Source organism: Lepus europaeus, chromosome 10, assembly GCF_033115175.1.
Source record: "Lepus europaeus isolate LE1 chromosome 10, mLepTim1.pri, whole genome shotgun sequence".
NCBI classification, from domain to species: Eukaryota; Metazoa; Chordata; class Mammalia; order Lagomorpha; family Leporidae; genus Lepus; species Lepus europaeus.
In genome coordinates, this window is record NC_084836.1 from 6,403,010 (window position 1) to 6,429,168 (window position 26,159).

Here is a 26,159-nt window from a genome sequence, read left to right on the forward strand (position 1 = left end):
TTCCCAGGAGCGTTAACAGAGAGCTGTATCGGAAGTGGAGCAGCCGGGACTCGAACACGCAGTCCTATGGATGCTGGCACCGCAGGCAGCAGCTTAACCCCCAGAGCTGTATGTTTTGAGGATGTAGCGATATTCGGTCATGGCAAAAGCAAGGCCCCCTTCTGTTCTATTCCAGCCAGGGCCCAAGCTGGCGACCCCCGTGTCCCGGGAGTATGGGTGCAGAGGGCCGTGTGCAGGCTGCTTTGAGTTTACCTGTGATTTGCAGACAGTATTGACTCAGTGAGTTGGTGCATTAACTACTTCTTGGCCTACGAGCCCTGGAGTGCAAGCTCTGGCTGACAAGGGTGGAATGGGCAGGCAGCCACAGAGCGAGACTTCAGAGACAACCGGAAGTACCCTAAGTGTCTCAGAAATGCCCCCGCTGCCTGACGTTGCCATTCCAGGGGATTCACGCCTGTGAGTCTTCCGCAGACCCCACCTGACGCACAAGTACCCCTGCTCACCAGGCTGGACCCTGGGAGTTCAACACCAAACACCAAGCCTCATCAGCAAACTCCCCACCTTTAGAGGACGCCTGTGCCCCTGAATGCCCACAGCGGCACCCCTGCTCTGCGCTCGGTGTCCAGCTGGCACTGATGGTCAGGTGCAGGGAGGGGGGAGGGCGGGGCAGGCACATCCCCGGACACGTCCGGAAGGGGCCACAGGTGTGTGGGGATTATCCTCATTTCTGGCTGCTCCGCTTCTGATCCAGCTCCCTGCCAATGCGCCTGGGGAGGCAGTGGAAGATGGCCCTGGTGCTTGGGCCTGGCGGGAGACCTGGAAGAAGCTCCTGGCTCCTGGCTTTAGCCTGCCGGGCTCCGGCTGCTGCAGGCATTTGGGGAGTGAACCAGCGGGTTGAAGAGCCCTCTTTCTCTGCTGCTCTGCCTTTCAAATAAATCTTTAAAAACCAAAAAACAACTATCTCTGTGCTTTGCTCTCTCCCTGGCCGGCAGAAATGAAGGTGCCAGGATAGATGGACACAAGCTTGCCAGCCAGCATGTGGGTCCAGTGTCCCGGGCTGCCCTTTCCTGAGGGCCTGGGGATACTTCCTGGGAAGCTGCACAGGGCCTCCCTGGTGGGGAACAGTGCGGTGTGGGAGCAGTTTAGGGAGAACCCTCCAGGGCCACCCGAGCCACGTCTGCAGGCTCCCGGGTCACCTGACTCGCTCCAGGCCCCTCGGCAGTGGTGCACCGTGGGTGGGCCTCACTGCAGTCTCTACTTCCAAGGCTGAAGACCAGCAGTGGGCCTGAGGTCAGCAAGTGGGGGCCCACTGCCGGGGTCTATCTCAGCCACCGACCAAATATCCAGGTGGCCCTGGTGCATGGATCCACAGATGTGGCACAGAATGAAGAGGAAAAGACGCACAGCGTCGCGTACACACTGATTAACAATGACGCGAGCTTCTGGAAGCCTGAATTCCAGTTCTATCTCCTCCTCCAGGAAGCCCACCTGGCTTCCCAGCCTGGATGAGCCTTCCCTGGCTTGCTGAGTGTCTCCCACCACGGTGCCCATCACATCACCCATTACCCCACAATCTTCTATGTAGGTCGCCCCCCACCCCTGCCAGCAGCCTGGATTCAAGACAGCCACAGCTTCTCCCACAGTCTTGGATCCCAGGAGTGAGGGTGCAGTGGGTGCCTAGTTAATGCTGACCAACCCAAGCCAAACAAGGACCAGGTGGGAATTTAAGGAAACTGAGGTTTAGTCCATGAGGTCCACTGACGTGCTCTTCGACTTTCCTCCTGCAAACCATTCTCTCTCCAGCCCCAGGAGGGGCTGCAGCTTCCTGCACCACTTAGGTTTGCACAATGCAGTCGGGGAGCCAAGAACCCCAGAACAGAGCCAGGGGCACCTCTGCTGACAGCCAGTTCCCAGGAGGTTCTCCATCTTTGTTCTGCCTCTTTCCCAGGAGTCCTTGAAACCCTCACTGTCTGCGGAGGCTGTGAAGGGTACTCGGCGGTCCTGCAGGGCTGCAGTGAGGAGGGACGCCCGCCCCGGGCCCGCAGGGCTGCGGTGAAGGGACAGCCGCCCCGGGCCTGTAGGGCTGCGGTGAGAAGGGACTCCAGCCCTGGGCCTGCAGGGCTGCGGGGAGAAGGGACGGGACAGCCGCCCCAGCCGACCCGGGCCTGCGGTGACCGAGCTGCTCAGCGCCCCCTCCCATCCTGCATCAGGCAGCGGAGCGCCTCCAGCAGACCAGGCCCGATGACTCCCTGGCCTTGGGCCTCTGCTCCTGGGGCGGCTCCGCGCTGCAGCGAACACTACCCGGTGAGAGCCCCCCCCACAGGACTCCCTCCCCCACCTGGAACCCCTGCTGTAATACATCCACTCCTCCTAGGGTGAAGCAGCTGGGGGACCCACCTGACATCAGGCTGCCTCCAGCCTAGGGGAGCTGGGGGTGCAGCCCCGATGCGCGGCACGACCCTTCACCTTTCTGAGGGAGCTGCCTCCGCCAGGGGCAGAGCCCAGGGCAGCATCGTTGGCGAAGATTGAGCAGGTGGGGAGAGGTGGTGAACGGTGGCACTGGGGCCACTGTGCACAGCACAGCTTGTCCTTGCCAACAGTGCTGCCTGCGCGGGGTCAGCTGGGCCTCTGTGTACACAGGGACATGGGGCTGCCCTCACCCCTCGGAATGTCAGCCTCAGGCGCAGCCAGCGCCCGCCAGCTTTGCCCCACGGGTGCAGAGCAGCCCAGGCCTCTGGGCGCGAGTGCCAGCTGGGGAGCAACACCTCGGGGACTGGGGTCAAAGTGCACACATTTATTTTCTAGAACAAAGGCTAAAAGAATCAAGTTTCTTTCATTTTATTTTAAGAAGGACAAAAATTGTTATTAAAACATCTACATTATTATCAAGATACTAGACCTTATGATATTTAATATTAAAGTGTGGTATTCTTAAATTTTTAATACACAGACGTTTTAAAAGGACCATTAAATTGATTACTGCCAGCTGAGAAACGCAGGCCCCGCCCCCACCCCACCGTGCCATGCTGTCCTGGCCCTGCCGACCAGGGGTGCGCACAGGCCGCAGAGAGGCCACAGCTGAAGCCGTGCCCTTGCCCCCTAACTCCCTGCCCACAGGGCCCCGGTCCAATCACAGCTGCAGACGAACACCCTGGACTCGCAGCCTACTTCTTTGGCAAGTCCAATTATCCGATCATCTCTCAATCCCGCTCCGGGGCTCAGCTCCTCACCAACAGCCCGAAGGCCTTGGCGGGGGAAACAAACCACGCCCCCACGCAAGAATGGCTGCATTCTTCTGGCCGTTTCCTTAACTTCAGCCCTCATTAGAAGTGATTCCTTGGATACCACACACATATATAATATTATATAGAGCGATATATTTAATACCTGTGTATATATGCATCACGGGGGCGACATATATACACACTAGAACAAGGCTGGTGACAACGAAGCAACACCACAGATCGGGGGCGAGTGTCATCGACACGGCCACAGCCCCCACCCTGGCTGTGGTCTCTCCTCCCCTCCGGGCAGGCCACCAGCACCCAGACTCTGCAGAGCTGGCCTGCTGGGCGGGGCAGGGAGGAGGCAAGGGAGCAAGCCACAGCTGTCGGGAAAAGGCTGGCGGCGGCGGCATGAGGAGCAGGGTCCTCCAGAGCCCTGGTGCCCCTCGTTTGTCACCGCACGGTCGGTCTTTGCTCCGGGAGAAGCATGGGTATTCTGTTCTCTCCGTCTCACCCCCACCCCACCTTGGTCCCTGGGTGTCTGCGGGGGTGTCCCGCTCCTTGTGCCAATGGCATGGGGCATTCTGGAATGTTTGGGGAGCCAGGGGAGGAGGCTGAGTCTTCCCGTGGGGTGTGGAATGGAAAGGAAGGGGTACACACAGACACGTCAGACGAGGGGAACAGGAGAGGCCTTAGTGGGTAAGGGCAAGGGCTGGGGTCAGCTGGGGTCCCAGGCAGCTGGCAGGGCTGGCATCGGGAAGAGCTGGGACAGATGGACACATGGTGTGTCTGGGTTGAGGGCAGAGGATTGCGATGGTCGCCAGGACAGAGGGGTCATGTGCCGTCCTGGAGTGGCCCAGGTGCCAGGGTCATCTCTTCTCTCCACGTGCCCCAGGCCCTCCCCTCCCCACCACTGCACCTCCTGCAGAACCTGAGCTCACCAGCACGGTCCTCTGCCACCTCTGCCCTCCAGGGGGTGCTGATGAGAGTTGCACGTCCCCAGCCTCCAGGGACCCCCCCCCCCCCCCCCCCGACTCAGAGACGGCCCCATCCCTGCCTGCCAAGAGGCTTGAGGGCTCCAGCCAGTAACTGGCCCTGAGCATTGTGGCCTCTCCCCCATTCATCCCAGCTCCGCCTCCAGCAGTGGGCTGGAGACCCTGGGCAGACCAGCTCCTGCCCTGGGCCTCAGTGTTCGTGTCTGCAAAGTGGAGATTGGGTTGGGACCCGTCCAAAGGCTGAAGGCTCCACAGTCTATGTTCAACTGCCCACAGGAAGAAGGGCCAGGGCGGGGGCATCAAGGAGAGAATCAAGACTCCTCAACCAGGCTCCAGAGATCACCAGTCCAGCCTCTCCCACCCTTCTAGCCAGAGGGGAAACTGGGGCCTGGGGGGAGTTAAGTGTCCCTGGCTCCATCCTGGGGCTGCATTTTAAAGCTAATCAGGGTCCCCTGCCCTCTGTGGTATCCTGATCTGCCCCCAGGGCAAGTGGATAGGGTGGGGGACCAAGGAGAAAGCCCCTCCTGCTGCAGATTCAAGTGGGGACCCCAGGCTCCCCAGCCCTGAGCTTTGGGCCCCCTGTAGGAGCAGACAGAAGTTAAAGCTGTAAGCTGAAGTTGGAGGGGTCAGCCAGGCCCCTCCCACCCCAACCAGGAGAGCCATGGGGGTGGGGGAGGGTCTGCCCAGGTTTCAGCAGGATGCAGACCCTGGGACTGCCTGGGGCTGCAGCGTGTGCACCTGGGTATGCACACATGGGGCAGTGGGGGCAGGGAGGATGGATGGGCCCCAGGGGACCAGGGGCTGCCTGATGAGGTCGGTCCCCCACCCCCCAGCTGGCTTGCCCTAGCCCTTCCATCAGGCCTTCTCTTCCCACCCCGACCCCGACCCCAGGACTCTGCCCACAGCCAAGACCTGGCCCTATTCCCCCGTGGTGGTGGCAACGGCGGCGGCAGAGGAGGCAGCAGCAGCAGGGGCCTCTGGGGTGGCACCGGTGGTGTCCCCGTCCTCTCGCAGCAGGAAGTTGTACCTGCCGAAGTCGTCATCTCGCGGGCACAGCAGCATGTCCTTGCGGGCCTTGGCCAGCTTCTGCTTCAGGACCTCGCGCCGGTCCAGCCACTCGCTGAGCTCCTCCTGCCCGTGGGCACAGCGGCACTTGTCCCCGTCTGGGCAGGCCTTGCCCTTCTGGAGCCTGTGGGCAGCCGGAGGCTTCACTGTCCTAGTTCTGGGCCCTCCCTGCCCCGGCTGGTTACCCTCCCAAACAGGCCTCTCCCGGGTACCTTCACTTCCAACTCAGGGAGCACCCGGGCGTCCGGCCCTCTCTGGGATCTGACCCAGGGCTGAGCCACCTGCTGCTGCCCCCTCTCCCCACATCCAAGACCCACCTCCACCCCCAGCATGCCACTGCCAGGCCACAAGGAGCCAGGGCCGGCCAGGGTCCCCCTCCCGCGGGCCTGCCTCCCTGGAGCACCTGTCGCAGAGCCGGAACTCGCCCATGGGGAAGCGGAAGGCCCAGCCGCTGGCGTCGCTGTCGGACGTGAAGACCTTCTCCTTGTGCTTCTCCGACTGGATGTGCTGCTGCCACTGCTTCTTGCTGTTGCTGTTCTTGCCGCAGAGCCAGCAGTGGTAGCCCATCTGGGGACACAGCACCATGGACGCCCACGCCCCACGCTGCCGGCCCCTCCTGGGCGGGCTCAGCCCAGGGCCCCGGGCCTTACCATGATGTCAGCATAGTCCGTGGGCATCTGGATCTGCTTTTCCCCTTCCCGAGAGCTGATCGGGGTCCCTTCCCCCGGCTTCCCTGGGTTGTGTTTCTTCAGCCACATGTCGTAGGTCTGCTGCATGTCCAAGACTGGGCAGGGGACGGGGGACAGAGTGCCTGGTGAGGGGGCTTCTCCGTCCATTCTGCCCCAGGATCCCTGCCCAGCTGGTGAGGCTGGGGGAGGGCAGGTGGCAGAGGGAGGGCTGCCGGGGCTGGGGTGGGGGCACTCAGCCTGTCACTCACTCTTGTTCTCCTTCATGAACGTCCACATGTCTCTCTCCTCGGGGCTGTGTGCGAAAGAGCAGTTGCCCACGTACTGGCACTTGCGGCCGTTCTGCGCATGGATGCAGAGCTGGGGGGGAGGGGAGCTTGCTGAGTCCACTGGGCGGCACCACTGCCCGGGCTGGCGGGCAGGCCCTCCCAGGCCCACAGCCCTGACCCCGGCTCCCGGCTCACGTCGTATTGCTGTGGGAAGTTGCGGATAGATGGCAGGGGCCTCACGGACACCCATTTCCTCTTGGCCTTGGACATCACCAGGAGGACCCGCCGCTCCTTGGTCCAGCTGTAGGTAGGACAGAGGGGAGGCGGTAGCGAGAGGTCAGGGCAGGGCCGTGGGGCTCTATGATCTCCCCCGAGAGCGCCCATCCCGCCCGAGCCCTGCCTGGGCCCCGCGCACCAGTGCCGGGCCTTGGCACTGCAGTACTTGAGGTCCTTGTCAGGCTCCACCACCTGCCCGTTCCTCCAGCACTGGCCGCACACGAACTTCATCTGCAGGTCAAAGGTGCTGGGCCCGTGGCTCCGAGGGGTTCCCTGCAGGGGTGGGGAGAGGAGCCTGTGACGCGCTGGGGCCTCGCCTCTGGGAGTGCGGGGGCCACTCAGGGCCTTGGCATGGACTGGCTCTCCGGGCACACGGTGGCCTCCTGACACAAACCCCAGGGCTTCTCAGCGTGGGAGCCTGAGGGGGCTCCTGACTCCCGACCAGGTGCTCTGCCCGCCTCCTCTGGTCGTCCCCCCTGACCTCACTCCTGTGGAGGCCTGCTCGGTGGAACAGCTGCACTTGCTCTCCCGTCACACCTGCCTGCCTTCACACCTGCTGGAATGCCCTCCCTCCATTCTTCATGCAGCTCGTTCTAGAAACTGCAACACCTCCAAAAGGAAGCCCTCCCTGGAGCCCTCCCAGGTCACAGCTGCCCGTTCCACAAACTCCCAGCCCTACACTACCTGTGCTGACTGACGCATCCAGTTATGAGCACTGGGCCTTAAGAACTCAGGAGTCCGACAGGAGGAACACCCCTGTGGAGGTGGGGCATCCCTGGCCCCTCCCCCAGGGCAATGTCTCTAGGCCCCGCCCCCGTGCTCCTTCCTCACCCTCTGTCCCAGCCTTTGCTTCGCAGGCAGAAAGTCCTGCTCTACCTGCACAGAGGGAGGGGCCGGGGGTGGGGAAGGCGCCCACGCGGCTGTGCTGGGCAGCCTGCTGCTCCAAGTGTGTGCCCCAGCATCCTCTGGGCAGCCCTGGCTTCTCCAGGCAAGTGTGTGTCTCCTGTCGCAGGGACTCCTAGCACCGGCACTGTGGACCACCCCCAGGACCCAGCCCAGGCCTGTCTTACAGCAGGAGGGGGCTCTGCCTGGGACCTGGGATGCACAGTGCCCCACTCTAGTGACAAGGTAAACGCAGGCCTTCGTAGTGGGATGCCGCCTGCGCTAGGTGGGCAGAAGGCTAGCCTTATTGCTATCGGCTCCAGAGGGTCCCGGATTCTCACAAGAAGAGCGAGAAGAAGGAATGGCTCCTGCTTGGCAGGCGAGGGAGTGGGGTAGTGGCTGAGCCCTGCTGTAACGAGCGAGCCACACACACTGGTTCTCTGGCTCCTCCTGGGCCAGGTCCAGGCCCAGGCCTGCGTCTGTAGGGTCTCACGGTCCCATCTGACAAACTCAGAGATGTTGCTGACCCGCCACAGGTGAGCTGTGTGAGGACAGGGGCCTGGCACGCAGCAGGTGCTCGTGCCACTTTGTGGGAGGCATGGAGCAGAGATTCTGCCCTGGCTCCCCAAGCCACAGGCCCCACCCTCTGGAGTGGAAGCAAGCAAGAGGCCTCACACCTGAGCCAGCGTCTTGGGTGGGTGGGCAGCAGGAGGCGGGTGAGCCCTTTCTGGCACCCACAGGCAGCTAGGCCTGCACCCGGTCCCTGGGCCCTGGCAGCACCACCGGGCAGGAATCAGGGGTCCGAGGGATGCAGGAGGTGAGGCCACAGGTGGTGCCTCTGCCCCTCCTCACAGCACAAAAAGAAATGAGGGGAGAGGAAAAGACATCACAAGAGATAGACCAGGGAGAGGGGAGAGCGAGGGAAGGGCCTAGGAGCGAGGAGACGTGGCAGACAGGGAAGGCCTCTCTCCCTGCCACACTCGGGATAGCTCAGGGGCTCAGGGGCCCAGCCTCCCCCTGAGAGAAAGGGCCACCCAGCCTCACCTCACATCGCTGTCCCCTGGGCCCCAAGACTACCCCTCTGAGCTCAGCGTCCCCACTGTCAGGTATGGCTCGAGATCCCGCTGCCCGGGGAGCTGTGGCATCAGGGCTCACGAGGCTGCCCACTCCCCTGGGAGACAGGCAGGCCGGGCTGTGATGGGTGATGGGGTGGGAATGGTGCAGGCAGGGAGGGAGCAGGCGAGTCCTGGGCTCTGAGCCCAAGTTTTCCCATCTGCAAATGCCACAGTACCACAGGTCACATCTTCAGGACCAGGGTGAGGATCAAGGTGGACAAGAGATGACACGTGGTGGGGGTTGGGGGCGCAGTTTGTAAGTTCCGGGTCATTCACACACCATCTCCCCAGAAGGAATTCTCAGTCACAGAGGGGGAAGTTCAAGTTTATGGGGCTGGCACTGAAGTGCAGCAGGTTAAGCCACTGCCTGCAACACTGGCATTTCCATATGGGTGCCAGTTTGAGTCCCAGATGCTCCTGGAACTCCTGATCCAGCGACCTGCTAACGTGCCCAGGAAAGCAGCAGAACACGGCCCAAGGGTCTGGGCTCCTGCACTCACATAGGAGACCTGGGTGAAGCTCCTGGCTTCTGGCTTCAGCCTGGCACAGCCCTGGCCATTTAGAGAGTGAACCAGAAGATGGAAGGTCTCTCTCTCTCTCTGTCTTTCCCTTTCTCTCTGTACCTCTGCTTTTCAAATATATCAATAAATCTTAAAGAAAAAGTTCAGGGGCCAGCACTGTGGTGTAGTGGGTAATGCTACCACTGCCTGCAGTACTGGCATCCTATATGGGAGCCAGCTCGAGTCCTGGCTGCTCCACTTCCGATCCAGCTCCCTGCTAATTCACCTGGGAAGCAGCAGAAGATGGCCCAAGCGCTTGGGCCCTTGCACCCACGTGGGAGACCTGGAACAAGCTCCTGGCTCCTGGCTTCGGAACGGCCCAGCTCTGGCCGTTGCAGCCATTTGGGGAGTGAACCAGGAGATGGAAGACCTCTCTGCCTCTCTGAAACTCTGCCTTGCAAATAAATAAATCAATCTTTTTTCTGAAGTTCACAGTGGAGGCACTTTGAGTCAAAATCATCAGTCGGCGACTGCAGTGGGGTCGTGTGAAAGTGCTTATTTTCAGAACACACACACCTGCAGCTTACTCTCAAATGGTTCAGAAAGACAGGAACAAGTGCATTTATGTACGTGAACGCATCTGTCTGTCCGTGTAACCGCACACCCCAGGCAGATGTGGAATCGGAAAGATCTTCACTTCCAGGGAATCCAGGAAGGGACACGTCCGGAGTCCCCAGAGCATCCTCACCACCTTCTGTGAGCCGTGCCTGGGCCTTACCAAGCTGCTGCTGGCCTTCCCCGAGTGGGCCTCCATCTGCTGCCAATACTTCTTGGATTCCTGAACGATGTCTTCATGGGTCATGCCTGGGGAGGGCAGGGGCCAGACAGGCATCCTTGAAGGGGTTTGGCCAGGAGCAAGACGAGGGCCCCCCAAGGTGCCAATGCCACCAGAGGCCCAGGTGGAGGAGCCTCACTCCTGTCCGGCTCTGCCATGGACAGACGCGGGGTGCAGGAAATGACCCCTCTCTGGGCCCGCCTGCTTATCTGCAGAATGGGGACGCGGGCCCCGCTCCGAGCCCTCACAAAGGCCGAGGGGATGAAATACGGCTCAGGGAGGGGAAATGCAGTAGGAAGAGGCTGCTCTACGCCACAGTGTGGGATCCCTGCGCCTGGGCCAGTGTCCCTGTCTCCGGCCAGCAGCTGAGCCCCCTTTCCTGACCCGGCCTCCTACAGTGGGGCCACCCCCTGCACGGCAGCCCCTGCCCCGGGGCTCACTCACCAGCTCATCGAGGCATCAGGGCTCTTCACTGCTAGTCCCCGGAGGGTCCCCAGACCCTCCCCATCAGAGCCACACCAGCCTCAGGCTAGGGATACAGAGCCTACCCTGGAGGTCCTGCTCAGTGCCTGCTCCGTGAAACCTCCCCTCCCATCTCCACGTCGTTGTGTTTTCCCCACAGTTTGTCCTGCTTCCTGCCTTGTCCTTTAGATGCTGATCCCTAGCAGGTGCTCATCACTGAGCCAGGCACTGCACCTGACACCCAGGTCCCCACTGACGAGCCCAAAATACGCATCTAAGCCCAGACCGTTCCTATGTCCGCCGCCTGCTCGGCACAGTCACTCGAAGTCCAACAGGCAGCTCAGACCCTAGTTCTACACTGAGTCCCAGTGTTACCCCCAAAACTGCTCCTCTGACAACTTCCCCCTTCTCGGAACACGCAGCCTCACTCCGCCAGATACTCTCATCATAGACTTGAACCTGACACTGTCCTCTGTCTCGTGCTCATATCTGGGCCAACAAGTCTCGCTGGTTCCACCACCAGAACAAGCCCAGGGGGCGGGAGCTGCGGTGCAGCTGGGACAGCAGCACCAGCTTTCTGCCGATGCACCTGGGAGGCACCAGGGGCGGGCTCACGGACTTGAGTCCCTGCCACGCATGTGGGAGACCTGGGTGGAGCTCCTGGCTCCTGGCTTCAGCCTGGCCCAGCTGTTGAGGCCATTTAGGGAGTGAACCAGCAGGTGCAAGATCTCGCTCTGTCACTCTACCTTTCAAATAATTAATATTTTAAATATATACCCAGAATCTTGAGGCGGGCCTTTGGCACAGTGGCTGAGATGTGCACATCCCATCTGGGAGTGAGTGCCCCTGCTTCCCACCCCGCTTCCTGCTGGTGTGCACCCTGGGAGGCAGCAGATGACGGCCCAAGTACTTAGGTCCCTGCCACCCGTGTGGGAGACGAAGATTAAGCTCCAGGCTCATGGTTTTGGCCTGGCTCAGCCCCAGCTGTTATGGGCACTTGGGGAATGAACCAGCTGATGGAAGATGTCTTTCTCTCTTTCTCGCTCTGCTTTCTGGACCTGCCCCTGTATTCTGTACCCAGTGGTCAGAGCAACTTGAAAAATACTAATCAGATCACACAACTACACCCACTTAAAATCCTCCAGACACTGCACATCATATATAGAACAATCCCAGGAATTTCTGTCTGAGACCTAGAAATGGAGACTTACAGACTTGGGTCCAACCCTTGAGCCTCACCCCTACGGCCTCCACTCACAAAGCTGCCAGCTCCCCCCTTCCAATTCTTCCTGTACATGGCTCGCTCCTGCCTTAGGGCCTCTGGACTGGTTTTTCCCTCTGCCTGGAACGCACTTCCCTGCTCAGACGTCACTCCCTCAGAGACGCCCCCTCTCCCTGTCCCTCTCCCCTGCTGTCTTACCACAGCACTCACGTGCACCTGACCTCATGTCAGTGTGACCCCTGGAAGACTGCGATGGTGACAGGGGCCATACCCTATGCCCCCACCCCCAAGAGCAATGCTGTGGATTCAGTTACAACAGCAGAGGGCAGAAGTGCGTCCTAGGTCCGAGGATGTAGGGGGTTCCTGTGCCTGGTTGTATGTGGATTGCCCTAGGCTCTCCGAGCAAGGGCCTCAAGTGGTTCACAGCACAAAGGGTTGTCTGGTAAATCCCCGTGAGACAGGTGAGGCACATGGGCTCCACTTCCCAGGTGAGCAGGAGAGTGACTTGCTGACGAGCACCCAGAGCGAGTGGAGCAGCTGGAGCGGGAGCTACGTCTACCCAGCCCAGGGCCCCACTTCTGCTTCTTTCCCGCACCCAGGACAGTCCCAGCCCGGAGGCTTTGTCTCCTCTGCACCACCCAGGATGCACCAGCTGCACCAGGGAGCTCACCCCAGCCACCGGCACTGCCCAGCCCTGAAGCCCAGCCGTTCTCACGCGCCTGCGCCGGGCCCTCACCGGAGTACTGCTGCAGCAGCCAGACCTTGAGCTCGATGAAGCTGTGCGCGAAGTGGCAGCTGTCCTCGCGTAGGCAGCCGTAGCGCACCTCGTGGCGGCACACGTCGAACTGGAAGTGCTCCTGGAACTGGCGGATCTTGGAGTACTTGAGGGAGGTGGAGCGGACGATGTGCACCAGGCACCTGGCGGGCAGGGGGAGGGACACCATGCAGTCCCAGCTCGATGACCCTCTGCTCCTGCTGGGGCCGCTCTGCGCAGTGCCGGGCAAGCCCGAGGGGAGTGCTCGCTCTAGGCACCATCCATGAACGCGGATGGGACAGTGGGGAAGAGGTGCGGGTACCACACAGAGGCAGCCCTAGATTCAAGGCCCAGCTCCGACAAGCACAGGGTACCCAAGCCCACCAAGCCAAGGTTGCTGGCTTGATTCTCCAGAGCTGGTTCTGCACCCCAGGGACAACAGTGAAGCACCTCTCTGGGCCAGGAACCATAACTGATGACGGGACCATCGTCAGTTTTACAGATGAGGAAACCCAGGGCAAGAGAACATGAAACAGGCGTTGGTCAGGCTGTGGCCAGGTCCTGGTGGGCAGGAGAGGGCTTAGGCGGGCGGCCTCACACCCAGCGCCTCCTCTCACTGCCCAGTGCTGCCATGACGACAGCGGGGGTTGTGGGACAGGAGGAGAGTCTGGGCCCCATGTGCCTGCTGACCAGGCTACTTCCAAGCCTCAGCCTTCTCCCCGGTGTACACGGGGACAGTAGCTTCTCCCGTGCAGGGCTGCTGGGGTTATCACACATAGATACTTGATGACTGGGGCTCCTGTGCGTTCCACGTGGAGGCTGGATCCGTGGCGCCTGCCGTCCCCAGCCGTCGAAGCTGCCCTGGGAGCCACTCCAGCACCCCCCGGCCCCCAGAGCAGCAGTGGGTGCCACTCACTTGTTGTTGTAGAAGCTGTGTTTGGCAGCCAGGTTGGAGCAGACGGATGGAGAGTCCTTGGTGCCTTTGCTGATGATCCGGGGCTTACTGTCGAAGCAGATCTGCAGGGAGGAGGTGGGTTGGGACCCCACAAGGCCACCAGGGGACGAGCAGCTTGGTCCCTGTGAGCCCTGCCCTGAGTTAGGGTCCCGATGACCTGTGTTGGCTTGCTTCCTCTCCCTGCCCCCTCTCTCTGATGCCACCATTCCACATGCCTGGAGCAAGGGGTTACTCTGGTCCCTGAGCCTCAGTTTCCCCGACTGTAAACTGGGAGTAACCACAGGCTCACTGTGAAGGCCGAAAGATCAAAGAAGGACCTGCAGGTGCTTTGTGAACTGCCTGCTGCCTCCCAGCTGTGAGCCGGGACTCCTGAGCGGGGCGGCCAAGTGCGCCTGGCTAAGGGTGGGGGGAAGGGGCGGTGCAGAGGATCCGGCTGAGTGGAATGGCACCTGCGGCCTGGAGCCCTTGCTCCAGGACACGACACTGCCTCCACTCTCAACATGCTGCAGCAGGGTGGGGAGGCTGGGGCAGGAGACTCAGTGGAGCTGCTGGGACCACAGGCAGGCACTCCAGGGGAGGACACATCTGGGAACAGGCAGGGAAGTGCACTAAAGCCGGCCCGGCTGCAGAGGAGGGCACACAGAGGGAGGTGGGAAAAGCGAGGCCATGGACACCTTGCTGGGGACAGATGAGCAGCACCAACCATGCCACTCCCAGGAGGAACTGGGGAGTCTGGGCTCCCGGGTCTGCAGCACAGCTCCACCCGTTCTGGCCGTGTGAGAAGAGCCTCGCACCCTGAACCTCAGCTTCAGTAAAATGAGGCAAATCTACCCGCCCACACTGTTGCAGGATGGGAGGAGTCTCCAACCCCCTGGCCCAAGCCTGGCACCTGGCCACTGTCGGGAAGGAGCAGGGTGAGGGCTATGATTTCTCTTTCTGGCCTCAACTTCCACCTTTGCAAGACGAGGGGGCTGGGTAGGATCTGGGCTCTAAAGGCAGGATCCTCGGGGCCCAACTTTCCGAATCCAGGGACCTGCTGGTTCTAAGGCCAAGCCTCCCACACCACAGTGCCCACGCCAGGGGCTGGGCACACCCCGGGGAGGAACTCGGGGGCGGCCAGGTACCTCGCAGAGGAAAGTGAAGATGCCCTGGTGCTCTTTAAGGAGCTTGGCGATGGTGAGGCTGCCGCGCTTGACGCCCCCCAGCGGGTCGAAGAGCAGGTCTCGGTTGAGGGTGCCCTTCCGCTCCTCCGTCCACACGTCGATCTCCTCCTGATGGTAGGCGAAGGTGCAGTTATCCCCGTACTTACAGTCCTGCTTGGTAATCATGTCTGCAAAGAGGCAACAGGACACACGTTCCGCCAGGCGGGGTGGCAGCCCACGGTGCCCCCACAACCTGGCCACGGCCAGCGGGGCTTGGATCCACCCCACAGGGGCTCGGCAAGAGCGGAGGGGCAAGGCTGGGATGCCCTCCCCATCTGTGGGGCTCGGCGATCATTCCTGCCCCTACCCCCCCTCCCCCAACACACAACAGGGCTGCCTTGTATGGGTCAAGCAAGATAAAAGACAGGGAAAGGGCTTTGTAAAAGTGCTCAAGCCTCCACATGAGTAGGAGTAAAAATCCATTTTCACCAGGAAACTAAATCTGCACAGCTAAGAGTGTGGCCTTTGGAGTCACACAGACCCAGGCTGGGATTCCCAGCACCCCTGAGTCCCAACTAACTTTTCTTTTCTTTTCTTTTTTTTTAAGATTTATTTACTTATTTATCTGAAAGGTGAAGTGACAGCAAAAGAGACAGAGAAAGAGATCTTCAATCTGTTGGTTCACTCCCCAGATGGCCAAAACAGCCAATGGTTGGGCCAAGCTAAAGCCAAGAGCCAAAATCCATCCAGGTCTCCTGCATGGGTGGGAGGGGCCCAAGCACTTGCACCATCTTCTGCTACTTCCTCAGGTACAGTGGCAGGGAGCTAGATCAGAAGTGGAGCAGCCCGGTCCTGAACCAGTGCTCCTATCTATGGGATGCTGCCATTCCAGATAGTAGCTTGACCCACTTGTACCATAATCCCGACCCCTCCTACCATATCTTTTTAAAACTTATTCATTTGAAAGCAGAGAGAGAGGGAGACAGACACAGACCTTCCATCCCCTGGTTCACGCTTTAAATGGCTACAAGAGCCAGGGCTGGGCCTGGCCAAAGCCAGGAGCCTAGAACTCCAGCCAGGTCTCCCATGTGGGTGGCAGGGACCCTAGCACCTGCTGCTTCATAGAGTGCACACCATCAGGAAGATGGAACCAGAAGCAGAGCCAGGACTGAAACCCAGGAGCCCTGATACAGGATGCAAGCATTCCGACTGGCATCTAACCCACTGCACCCAGTGCCTGCCCCCACAATGGGCTTTTCCATAAGCAAGGGACGCGGGCTTGTTGTGGGCAATAGTGGGGGTGGGGGTGTTTGGAGAAGGGGAAGCAGGCTTAGAATCTGGAGTCCTGCACCTCCAGGGGTGGGCCCTGCTCTTCTGTCTGCCCTGTGCTGTCCCCACGCAGTCTCTAGGCACACAGGGGCACAGGAGAGTGTTGCTGGGAGGGGACGGGGGAGGGGCAGTGCAGAGAAGGCTTCCCAAGATCCGGGAGCACTTACAGAGGTGAGCAGAGGCCAAAGGGCACAGTGTGCTTTGGGAATGGCTGGGACAGAGGGAGCAGGAGGTGGATACGGGCACTCAGACGCCTCACTGTGGAATCTGGACTTATCCCATGGCTACAGGCCGTGGTCTGATGGAGACCTAGGAGGGCAGCGGTCAGACGACCTGGAACCAGCCAGGCTCGAGCTGGTCCAGAAGGCCCGGGAGACCCAAGGTCCTGGGCTGGGTGCAGGGACAAAGGCAGAGCCTGGGGTGGATTCTCAAAGCCTCAACTTCTTAACTCAGAGTTGTTAAGGAGGTGCAACAGTGAGCACTCCAAGGTGTGAACAATCTGGCCCAAGCAGACTGGCCCAAGGAGCCAGGGTGGGGAGCAGAGGAAAGCCAGCGAGGCAGGTGACGAGTGTCCGTTCAACACCAACGCAACTGACACGAGCCAGAGTGAGGACAATGACAGCAACGTGCGGCTGAGAAGAGCCGAAGTTCACGGAGCCCTGAGCACACGCCACTTCTTTCCCCTCCTCCCAGCAGCCCCGTGGGACCTGGAAGGCTCACAGAACTGGCTCTCCACACACTGGCTGTCGCCGGCACTGGAGGACACAGGCACGGAGGTCCCCCACCTGTCCAGAGCGCCATCAGGACAGGAGATGCTTATTTACTTTGACTGCACTTGGCCTTGATGGGCCCCAGGAGCCCTCTCAGCTCCCACTTGTGCCGTGGAAACTACACCTGCTCTGTGTACTTTTAGCAGGAGTGGAGGGGCAGTGGGTATGGGGGCGGCGGGAGCTGGGCTCTGCTTGTGCTGCCGGCTCCTGCCACAGCCCACCCACCTTTGCACAGGTAGTAGGAGCCCACGAAGCTGGTCTTGGTGGGCCGAGGCCGGATCCGCTTCCAGGCCTGGTCCTCGGAGCTCCGGAGGCGGCCGAGCAGGAGGTCCCGCCTGCACTTGTGCTCGAGGCCCTCGCGGTAGGCATAGTCACCGGCCCTGGGGCCTGTGGGCGGGGAGGACGAGGGCGACGCTGGTGGCCCGGGCAGGGTGCAGGGATGGGCTCCCCCTGCCCTCTCCAGAGCACCCACAGCCATGCGACAGCCTCCCCTGCTCCCCGTGCCTCGGAGCCAGGGGGCCCCAGTGCTGTGGGAGACCCCTCCAAGGAGCCCATTCTCTCCCTCCACCCGCTTCCTACCACGTCCCGACTCACTGATTCTAGAACAAACAGTGAAGACGGGGCCTGGCCCAGGGCAGGCTGACAGGCGCTCACCCTTCATCCCCCACCCTCTCTTCCTGCTGATGCCCTGGGTTCTTTCACGCTGGGTGCCCTGGGGCAGAGGGGAGGCAGCGTTACCTGTCTTGGGGTAGCAGAGCTGGCAGGCCTGCTTGAACTCGTGGGTGGCCGCCAAGGGGTTCTTGATGAGCAAGGCTGTGTTGGGCATGGAGGGCTCTGGCTGTGAGGGGGAGGGGGTGGTCAGTTTGGGCCCTGGGTGATGGCTGGGACCGCCAGGGCCAGGCTGGGCACTAGAGGTAGGGGGCTGCTCCAGGAAGCCCCCATCCCACCCAAGAGTAGAACAAGAGCCTAGGATGCTCCCCACCCTTATTACCCAAGAGCCCGGAATATCAGGATGCACCTGGTCTCAAGCCCTAGGCTAGTGGGTGACGGTGGTCCCAGCCCAGACCACTCCTTGGTGAAGGCAGGAGTGGTCTGACTGGAGCCTCTGCACGCACTCCCCCCACACCAAACAAACCCCAAGGCCAGGCCATCAGCAGATGGGAAGGAGGGTGAGATTCAGAGGTGAGGTGACTTCCCTGGGGCCACACAGCAGGAGCCCAGGCTGAGGTCACTGCCGGTCCGCCTCCTGAGTTTGGAGACCAACGATGAACCCCAGGCAGTCACTTAACCTCTCTGGGCCTGGATGTCCCTGTCCACTGCTGTGTGCTCTCCCAGCAGGCAGCTGGGGGAAAAGGGCTAGAGCAGCTCTGGCCTGTCTACTCTGTGGGTGCCTCTCCTTGTATCACCTGACCCCATGCAGGGGGTTCACCCCCTACTCTGGAGCCCACCCCCTTCCCAGGAGGGCTTGGCCATGGGGTCCCCAAGGTACTCACTGATGGGGCTGGTTTCTGAGTACTGCTTGGGGGGTGGTGGTCTTGCGAGTTGGTCTCTTCTGGGCAGGGAGAAGACACAAGGGTCACCAGGGCTGGACCTGCAGGCAGCAGAGGCCTTCCCGGGCCTCCGCTCAGGCATTTCTGGCTCAGAGAGGCCTTCAGGCTATGCCGACCTCTCCACCCTCTCGGCCACTGCCCTGCGGCAGAGGCTCCCAGTCCAGCTCTTGCTTAAACCTTCTGAGGCTCCCACCGCCCCCAACTCCTGCGCTTGGTTCCTAGGTCCCTGAGATCAGCGTTCCAGCCAACAATCCCCTGCAGCAACTGTGCTGGTCACCGGCCAGCCCCTACACATGCTAGGCCAGTGCCCTGGCACCATATGCCCAACAGATGGACTTCTTCAGGATCCTGCCCAGCCATCGGCTCCTCCAGGAAGTCTCCCTGGGCTGAGGTCTGACTGCCCACCCACAAGCCAGTCCCACCAGCACCGAGGGGCCCGTGGCTTCTGCCTGCCCTCAGCCTCAGGATGATCCCTGTGGGACCCCCAGGGCCCAAGAGGGTGGGCAGAGAGCCCTAGACTAGGCAACTGGATCCATAACTATCCCAGCTCTGCTCTCTGATCCTGAACAAGACGCCACTGGCTTAGGCCTCAGTCCCGCACTGAGCACAACACAGGAACATGTGACCCTGGCCGCCACGGGGTCACAGCTAATTCTCCAGAGACTAGAGATGTGCCAGCACTGTGCAAAGTGTCAGGGGGTGGGGGACACACGTGCCCACTCAGGCCTCACCCAGAAAGGAGTCGGGCTTGTCCAGGGAGCTGCGGGTTGACCCGAAGTTTTCAAGGGCGTCTAGTCGGGTCTCCGAGTAGGGCAGCAAGTCCAGGGGGTCCAACGTGGGGCCTGGGGGGTCGAGGGCGTCCAGCACAGAGGCGGCCAGCTTCTTGGAGGGGTCCATGACGAGGCCAAAGGAGGCAGGGGGCAGTGGGCTGGAGACGGGGATGGAGCCGCCCACCACGGGTGGCAGCAGCGGGGTCCCGCCGGGAAACACGGGTATCAGCTGGGGCAACTCACTAGGCACGCCGCCGCCGGGCAGGCCACCCTGGACCAGAGACTGCGGGTGGGGACGGAGTGGGGTCAGAGGAGGCGACCACCAGACCTGGGCAGAACTGGGCACTCTGCCCCTGGGTGCGGCTCGGCCCTAAGCTGCCCCAGGAGGCAGAGCTGGGGCTCCTCACAGCCCTTCCCCGGGGGGTCTGTTCTGCAGCTTCCTTCTTATCCCCCTGGGCCTCAGTTTCCCCAAGCGTGATGTGGAGACAGGGCCCTCCCCCCACCCCTCACAGGACAGCACAGCGCCCGGTGGGATCGGGGCTTGAGAGGCAAGAGGGCAGTGTGGCTCACCAGCGAGTCCAGGAGGGTGTCCAGCTCTGGACCAAAGACATCCCCATCCGAGAAGTCGTCCAGGCTCTCCGTGCCGGGGAGGGCTCTGATGCTGCTGTCCAGGGGGGCCAGCAGGTCCAGGACATGAGGGAACAGGGGCATCGAGGGGGTGGAGGGGAGGAGGGCTGGGGAGCCTCGCAGGTCCACGTAGCAGTCTGTGGATGGGAGATGGGCTCAGCAGCCTGGTGGGAATGGAGGTGACCAGGGCCTCCCCATGGGCCTGCCCCAGTGGAGGGGCACAGTAGCAGGCAAGGATGGTGGCCCAGAGCCTGGGGGGGGGGTCCTCTAGTCCTGTGGTGTTCCCCCAACTGCCCCAGCTCAGTGCCCAGACATCACCCAGCCTCCTCAATGCTCTCTGTGTGGGGCACTTTTCAGTGAGCAAGAGGAGGAGGAAGGGGGCCTTTGAAAGGTGGACTCCCAGTGGGGGAGGCCTAGAGTGCCCCTCCCCTCCTCAGTCCATCCCAGGCCTGTCTGCAGGGCAGGCACATGGTGGACTTGACTTGGCTGACCTCCCAGGGGCCTTGGGGATGAGAAGCTGAACCCTTCACCTTGGGGCCCACCTCTACCCCCTCCCCTCTCACCAGGGACACTACCTGTTTCGATGTCATCTATGGACCCCAATCCATTGGAAGTTCCCTGTGGAAAAGGACACAGGGCGGGGAGGGAGGTCAGGCAGACTCGGCTGTAGGGACCATGCTGGCTCCCCCAGCATCACGCACCTCACACACGTGGGTTCCCTCCCTGCCGTGCCCGGCATGGGGCTGACCGAGCACTGGCCAGGCAGGTGAGGGTGGCTCAAGGTGTGTGTGTGTGTGTGTGTGTGTGTGTGGCAAACAAGCTGTCGGCATGGGAGCAGCGGCAGGGGATGTCCCCACAAGTCCCAAGTAGGCTCCACACCCGGGGGAGGGCTGGGGAAGGGCTTCACCGAGTTTGCAGCTTAAAGACAAAAATGCCCACTGCCTCCATCGGCGTCCCACCCCCCACTTATAGCCCCAAGCCCCCTAGGGAGCAGCTGGGGGAGGGGGCCCTGCTGTCCCCAGGAGCCTTCAGCTGCACAGAAAGTTAGGCCTGGGCTGCTCTGTGACCCGACCGAGTCCCTCCCCTCTGTGACAGGAGGAGACAGGAACTGTTCTCAGGACACAGGGCAAGGCCAGCCTGCGGGGGGGGGGGGGGGGGGTGCTTTCTGCCTGACTAGCAGGTGCGGGGCAGCAGGAGGTCGGCCTGCTGGACTGGGTGTCTCCTCCAGCAGCCCCCACGCTCCCCCTCCAGGCTGGGGCACAGGTCACTGCTCCGCCCTGACCCTCCTCCCCTCCTCGCTTAGTCCTTCACCATCCAGCTCAAGGTTTGCTTCCCGGAGAGGCTCTGAGTGACCCCTCCCCTCTGTGTTCTTGCAGAGGGCAGGGAGGGACCAACCCCCCCCCCCCCAACACACACACACACACACACACGAGCCATCTGCACTTGGGACTCAGCAGCCGCAGGCAGGGTGACCCACTCAGCGCTGACCTCCTGGAAGCCAAGCCAGAACCTCACGTTCAGCCTTGGGGACGGGACTGCTGTACGGAGTGGGGCTGCTGACACAGGGCCTGCCTTGACCTTGTCCCCCCAAGCACTTCCCCAGCCTCACCCCCATCGGGAGCTGCCTTCCCACACCCCTGGCCTGCCCAGGGAGTGCACAGTAAAAACGGGCATCAGATAGACCACACAAACCACGGCCATCACGCTGCATCGGGGAGCTGTGGTCACCATAGCAAGCACCTGAAGTATGGGGGTAAAGAAAAGGGGCCCGGAGGAACAACCCTCGGGCCCCTCGGGGTGTGTGTGTGAGTGTGTGTGTATCAGTGTGTGGGAGGGGAAATGTGAGACAGTGTGAGCATGTGTGTGTGCATCAGAGTGTGTGCGAATCAGAGAGCATGGGAGTGTCTGTCACAGTGTGTGTGAGGGTATGTGAGTGTGACTGAGTGCAGCGACAGCGTGTGAGCGTGAGGGACGGACACAAGCCTGACCTGGGCCCTTCTCTCATGGAGTCTGTTCTGCCCGGGCTCCTCACCCGCCCTCTGTAACGGACCAGTCCTGACCCCGTGAGCGTGGCGGGGGCCCAGCGAGGTTGTGGGGCAGGTGAACCGTCTTACAGCCTGAGGCTGTTTACACCCACGCTCTCATGATGGACGAAGCAAGGCAGGCTGGCACCAGGGCTGGGGAGGGGCGTGGGGCTCCAGTCCCAGTCCTACCTGATCTGCCACGCCAGACGCGGTGCCGTTACTGAGCAGAGAATAGGTTTCCAATTCCTGCCAGAGGTGGGAGAAGGAGGAAGAGACTGGAGATGGCCGCACACATGTGGCCTCCACGGCTCCCTGCCTGTCTCTCTGGGTCTTCCTCCTCCACATACCTGGTCCTACTGTGTCAGGCACTGTCCCAGGCGCTATCCCAACATCCCCCCGTGTTAGTCCTCCCGCAAGCCCTCTGAGATGGGTGTAACCGCCCGTCTTACAGGTGAGGAAACGGAGGTGGACAGCAATGACCTAACTTGCCCAGGGTCACAGCTGAGGCTCTGGGGCCACAGGCTTCACTGCATGCGGCTTCCTGGCACACAGCAGGCACCAAATGAACACACGTGAGCCTGAACGAGCCAAACGGACACTGGTGTTTCAGAGATGCGCCGTTCGGGGGTAATCTGAGAACAGCGGGCTAAAGGACGCCAGCGTCAACTCAGGCCATCACCACGGGCGTTGAAGTCGGCCAGGGCGGGGGAGGGAGACCTGGCATCTTGGATGAGCTGGAAGCCTTGGCTGCTCCTTCCTTTCCCACAAGGCTCTGCAGTCACTCCACGGCATTCAGCCAAGAGACGGAGTCCACCTGCTGTCACTACCCTCCGTCCTAACCTGTCTGTGGCCACCCGCACCCACCCTTCCCCCTCCACCCCTCCTCACCGGCACCCCCGCCCTCCCCAGGGCACGATGCCCACCTACCTGGGGCCTCTTATATGCCTTCCGCACTCGCAGCCCAAGCTTCTGAGCCAGCTCCTGACCAAGCTGAGTGACGCTTTCATCCTGGGGAAGACACGAGGTTGGAGGCTTAGCTTGCCTGGCTCCCAGAGCTGTGCCCCAGACACTTGCGTAGCCTTGTGGGGTGTGGGGGACATGGCTGCCCCACATTACAGACAAGAGGGAGGCCTCCGGAAGTGAACCTGGCTTTCCCACAACACTCAGCCAGATTGTGAGGTTGGTGCCTCGAGCCCACACTTTTGTTTTCCCTTTTATTTTGGGAGAGGGAAAAGACTAAATTTGTTGCTACATTTTTTTTTTTTAACAGGCAGAGTGGACAGTGAGAGAGAGAGAGACAGAGAGAAAGGTCTTCCTTTTCCGTTGGTTCACCCTCCAATGGCCGCTGCGGCCGGAGCGCTACGGCCGGCGCACCACGCGGATCCGAAGCCAGGAGCCAGGTGCTTCTCCTGGTCTCCCATGCGGGTGCAGGGCCCAAGGACCTGGGCCATCCTCCACTGCCTTCCCGGGCCATAGCAGAGAGCTGGCCTGGAAGAGGAGCAACCGGGACAGAATCTGGTGCCCCGACTGGGACTAGAACCCGGTGTGCCGGCGCCGCAGGCGGAGGATTAGCCTATTGAGCTACGGCGGTGCCGGCTCTACATTTTTAAGATTTTAATGGGGTCGGCACTGTGGCTCACTTGGTTAATCCTCCACTTGTGGCGCCGGCATCCCATATGGGTGCCAGGTTCTAGTCCCAGTTGCTCCTCTTCCAGTCCAGCTCTCTGCTGTGGCCCGGGAGGGCAGTGGAGGATGGCCAAGTGCTTGGGCCTCTGCACTTGGAGAGACCAGGAGGAAGCATCTGGCTTCTGGCTTCAGATCGGCGCAGCACTGACCATGGCGGCCATTTGGGGAGTGAACCAAAGGAAGGAAGATTTTTCTTCTGTCTCTTTCCCTCTCTCACTGTCTATAACTCTACCCGTCAAAAAAAAAAAAAAAAAGATTTATTTATTTGAAAGGCAGAGTTACAGAGAAGGAGAGGCAGAGGCAGAGAGAGAGGGAGATCCTCCATCTGCTGGTTCACTCCCCAAATGGCTGCAATGGCTGGGACTGGGCCAAGCTGAAGCCAGGAGCCAGGAGCTTCATCTCGGTCTCTCACATGGATACAGGGGCCCAAGCACTTGGGCCATCTTCTGCTGCTTTGCCATGCAAATTAGCAGGGAGCTGTACGGGAAGTGGAGCAGCCTGGACTTGAACCAGTGCCCATATGGGATGCCAGCACCGCAGCGGTGGCTTTACCCACTATGCCACGGCGCCGACCTCATGTTTCTGTTTTAATATTATCTTTTTCTTTTTCTTTCATTTATTTATTTTTCATTTGAGGTGCACACACAGAGAAAAAGATAAGACAAACAGACAGACAGCTTCCATTTGCTGGTTCACTCCCCAAATACTGCGACAGCTGGGGCTGTGCCATGGCTGGAGCCAGGAGCTGGGAACTCAATCCAGGTCTCCCATGTGGGAGGTGGGAACCCGGTCACCTGAGCACTCACTGCTGCCTCCCAGGCTCTGCACCACCAGGTGGCTGGAGTCAGGAACCAGGACTCAAGGCCAGGCACTGTGATGCAGGGTACGGTTGTCTCGAGTGTCATCTTAATGGCTAAGCCCGAAGTCCACCCCCATCTTTTTATTTCTGCAATCGGCATGTAACAGTGTCACCGCAGCAGGGTAAAACTTTAGAGAGAGAGCAGGTGCTCGTGGGTCGCCCCCCCTCATCGTCGGCTCCTAGTAGAGGGTCCTAGTGCTTTGTTGACCTGATGTGCTTTGTTACAGACCCTTTCTGGGAGCAAACACACACACACCTACCAGGAACACTTCGTTCTGTTTTATGGGCCTCTCTCTCTCTCTCTTACATAAATGGGACGATGTTATACCTGCTGTTCTCCACCTTCCTTCTATCACCAGTGTCTTGGAAGCACTGGCCAGTGAGGACACGTGGATCACACATAGGGTCATGAGGCCCAACGAACAAGGATGTGGGGTACCCTAGTGACCCTTGTGTCCCCCACATGCTGATGCACTGAGCGCCAGGCACGAGGCCAGGGGCAAGCGACACCGCAGTGAACAGAACAGATGGGACCCAGGTCACATGGGGATTCCAGTCCAGTTGAGGGCATCAGTCAATCAGTAGACAAATGACCGGGGCCACACCCTGGTCCAAGCCACAAAGGGTAAGGGATGCTACAGTAACCTTCACTCCTGAAGAGCCCCAGAGGCCAGCGCCTGGGTCCGAGGCATCTCAGGGCCCAGCACCCAGCACCCAGCCTGGAATAGGGGCTCAGTCAGTATGTGCCTAGCGAAGACTGGGAGAAGAGGCGCTCCCTAGGACAGATGCCCAGTCCTTGGCTCAGCAGTGTACCAGCCCTCTCTGGTGGGATGGAGGGGGGCCAGCACTGCCCTGCCCCTCTCATGGGTGAGTACCCAGAGGGCTACTATGGTCGCTGTGAAATGTGATGGGCTCAGGGGCTACTGTCAGAAAGAAGGTTTCCGGTTTGGAACTCACCTGAATTAGGGAGGCAAGACGAACACAAGCAAGCCACAGAGCGACAACAGCTAACAAATCCTGAATGTTTAGCGTGTCTGGCCACTGTGCTAACTGCCTGGCTCTGATCCTACCTTCAGCACAGCTCTGTTAACGTGTGCTGTGCTGCTGTCCCATTTGACTGGGCAGTAAACCAAGGCTACCAGAGGCTAAGCCACGGCAAGGGTCCCACGGCTGGTGGGCAGCAGACCCAGGCCAGATCTCCTGCACCCATATCTTTGCTCACCGTGCACACTGCTGCCCTCCGTTCTGCCCACCCAAACCCTTCTTGCCTCTTCCTGCCCTACATGTGCCCATCTCCTCCAGGGAGCCCTCCTGGATCCTGACCACTCCTGGGCAGCATGTACCTTCTCCCAACCATTATTTCAGGGGTGAAGTAGGAAGGACACTTCATAGTTCTGAGCTGATATGCAGAGACAGGAAGTGCATTGCCTGTGGTCACACTGGGGGTCAGGGGAGTGAGGTCAAAACCTCAGGACTGTTCCCACTGTCTCCAGTGAGCTGTAGGTCCCTAAGGGTACTGATCTGGGTACCCTGTGGGCACTCAGTAATACACTGAAGTGGATAGATAAATGGAGAGTTAAGGGACACTTGTTACACTATTACACTTGTTACGTGGGCAGATAAATGGGGGAAGGGCACGTGTCCAACCGTGAGCAGGTAGGTAGGGACAGCTCACACATTCTCCATAGTCTCTTTCCCACCCAGTGACAGCCCCAACATCAGGACCCTGGCCCCTTTCAACCCTGACACCCCATGTTCTTATAACACAGAAGGGAAGAGCCCCAGCTCAAGAAGCAGGCTGGGTTCAAACTTTAGCTCTGCCACCCCGCCCCCCCGGCTGTTGTGACCTGGGTAAGTTCCTGCCTTTCCTGTTTCTTTTTTCTTTTTCTTTCTTTTTTCTCTTTCTTTCTTTCTTTCTTTTTTTTTTTTTTGACAGGCAGAGTGGACAGTGAGAGAGAGGGACAGAGAGAAAGGTCTTCCTTTGCCATTGGTTCACCCTCCAATGGCCGCCATGGCCAGTGCGCTGTGGCCGGTGCACCACGCTGATCCGAAGGCAGGAGCCAGGTGCTTCTCCTGGTCTCCCGTGGGGTGCAGGGCCCAAGCACTTGGGCCATCCTCCACTGCACTCCCTGGCCACAGCAGAGAGCTGGCCTGGAAGAGGG

The 26,159-nt window shown here is 60.6% G+C and overlaps 1 protein-coding gene across 2 annotated transcripts in view; it reads right to left on the reverse strand.

Moving 5' to 3' along the window:
* Positions 1-4,243: 4,243 nt before the first annotated feature.
* The window catches only part of ZC3H7B (zinc finger CCCH-type containing 7B), a 50,161-nt gene continuing 28,245 nt past the window's right edge, over positions 4,244-26,159 (reverse strand). The window contains exons 6-23 of one of the 2 annotated variants that reach the window (XM_062202785.1): positions 22,380-22,460; positions 21,642-21,698; positions 20,004-20,046; positions 19,372-19,565; positions 18,763-18,910; positions 17,975-18,033; positions 17,220-17,319; positions 16,707-16,868; positions 14,365-14,570; positions 13,202-13,302; positions 12,268-12,449; positions 9,791-9,876; positions 6,655-6,788; positions 6,435-6,540; positions 6,222-6,330; positions 5,935-6,068; positions 5,688-5,851; positions 4,244-5,408 (exon numbers count right to left, since the gene is read on the reverse strand). In XM_062202785.1, coding sequence (XP_062058769.1) covers positions 5,138-5,408; positions 5,688-5,851; positions 5,935-6,068; positions 6,222-6,330; positions 6,435-6,540; positions 6,655-6,788; positions 9,791-9,876; positions 12,268-12,449; positions 13,202-13,302; positions 14,365-14,570; positions 16,707-16,868; positions 17,220-17,319; positions 17,975-18,033; positions 18,763-18,910; positions 19,372-19,565; positions 20,004-20,046; positions 21,642-21,698; positions 22,380-22,460 — 2,337 coding nt within the window. In that variant the 3' untranslated portion in view covers positions 4,244-5,137. Of the gene's footprint in view, positions 5,409-5,687; positions 5,852-5,934; positions 6,069-6,221; positions 6,331-6,434; positions 6,541-6,654; positions 6,789-9,790; positions 9,877-12,267; positions 12,450-13,201; positions 13,303-14,364; positions 14,571-16,706; positions 16,869-17,219; positions 17,320-17,974; positions 18,034-18,762; positions 19,085-19,371; positions 19,566-20,003; positions 20,047-21,641; positions 21,699-22,379; positions 22,461-26,159 lie in introns of both variants that reach the window. The other variant, XM_062202784.1, reaches the window with a different exon arrangement.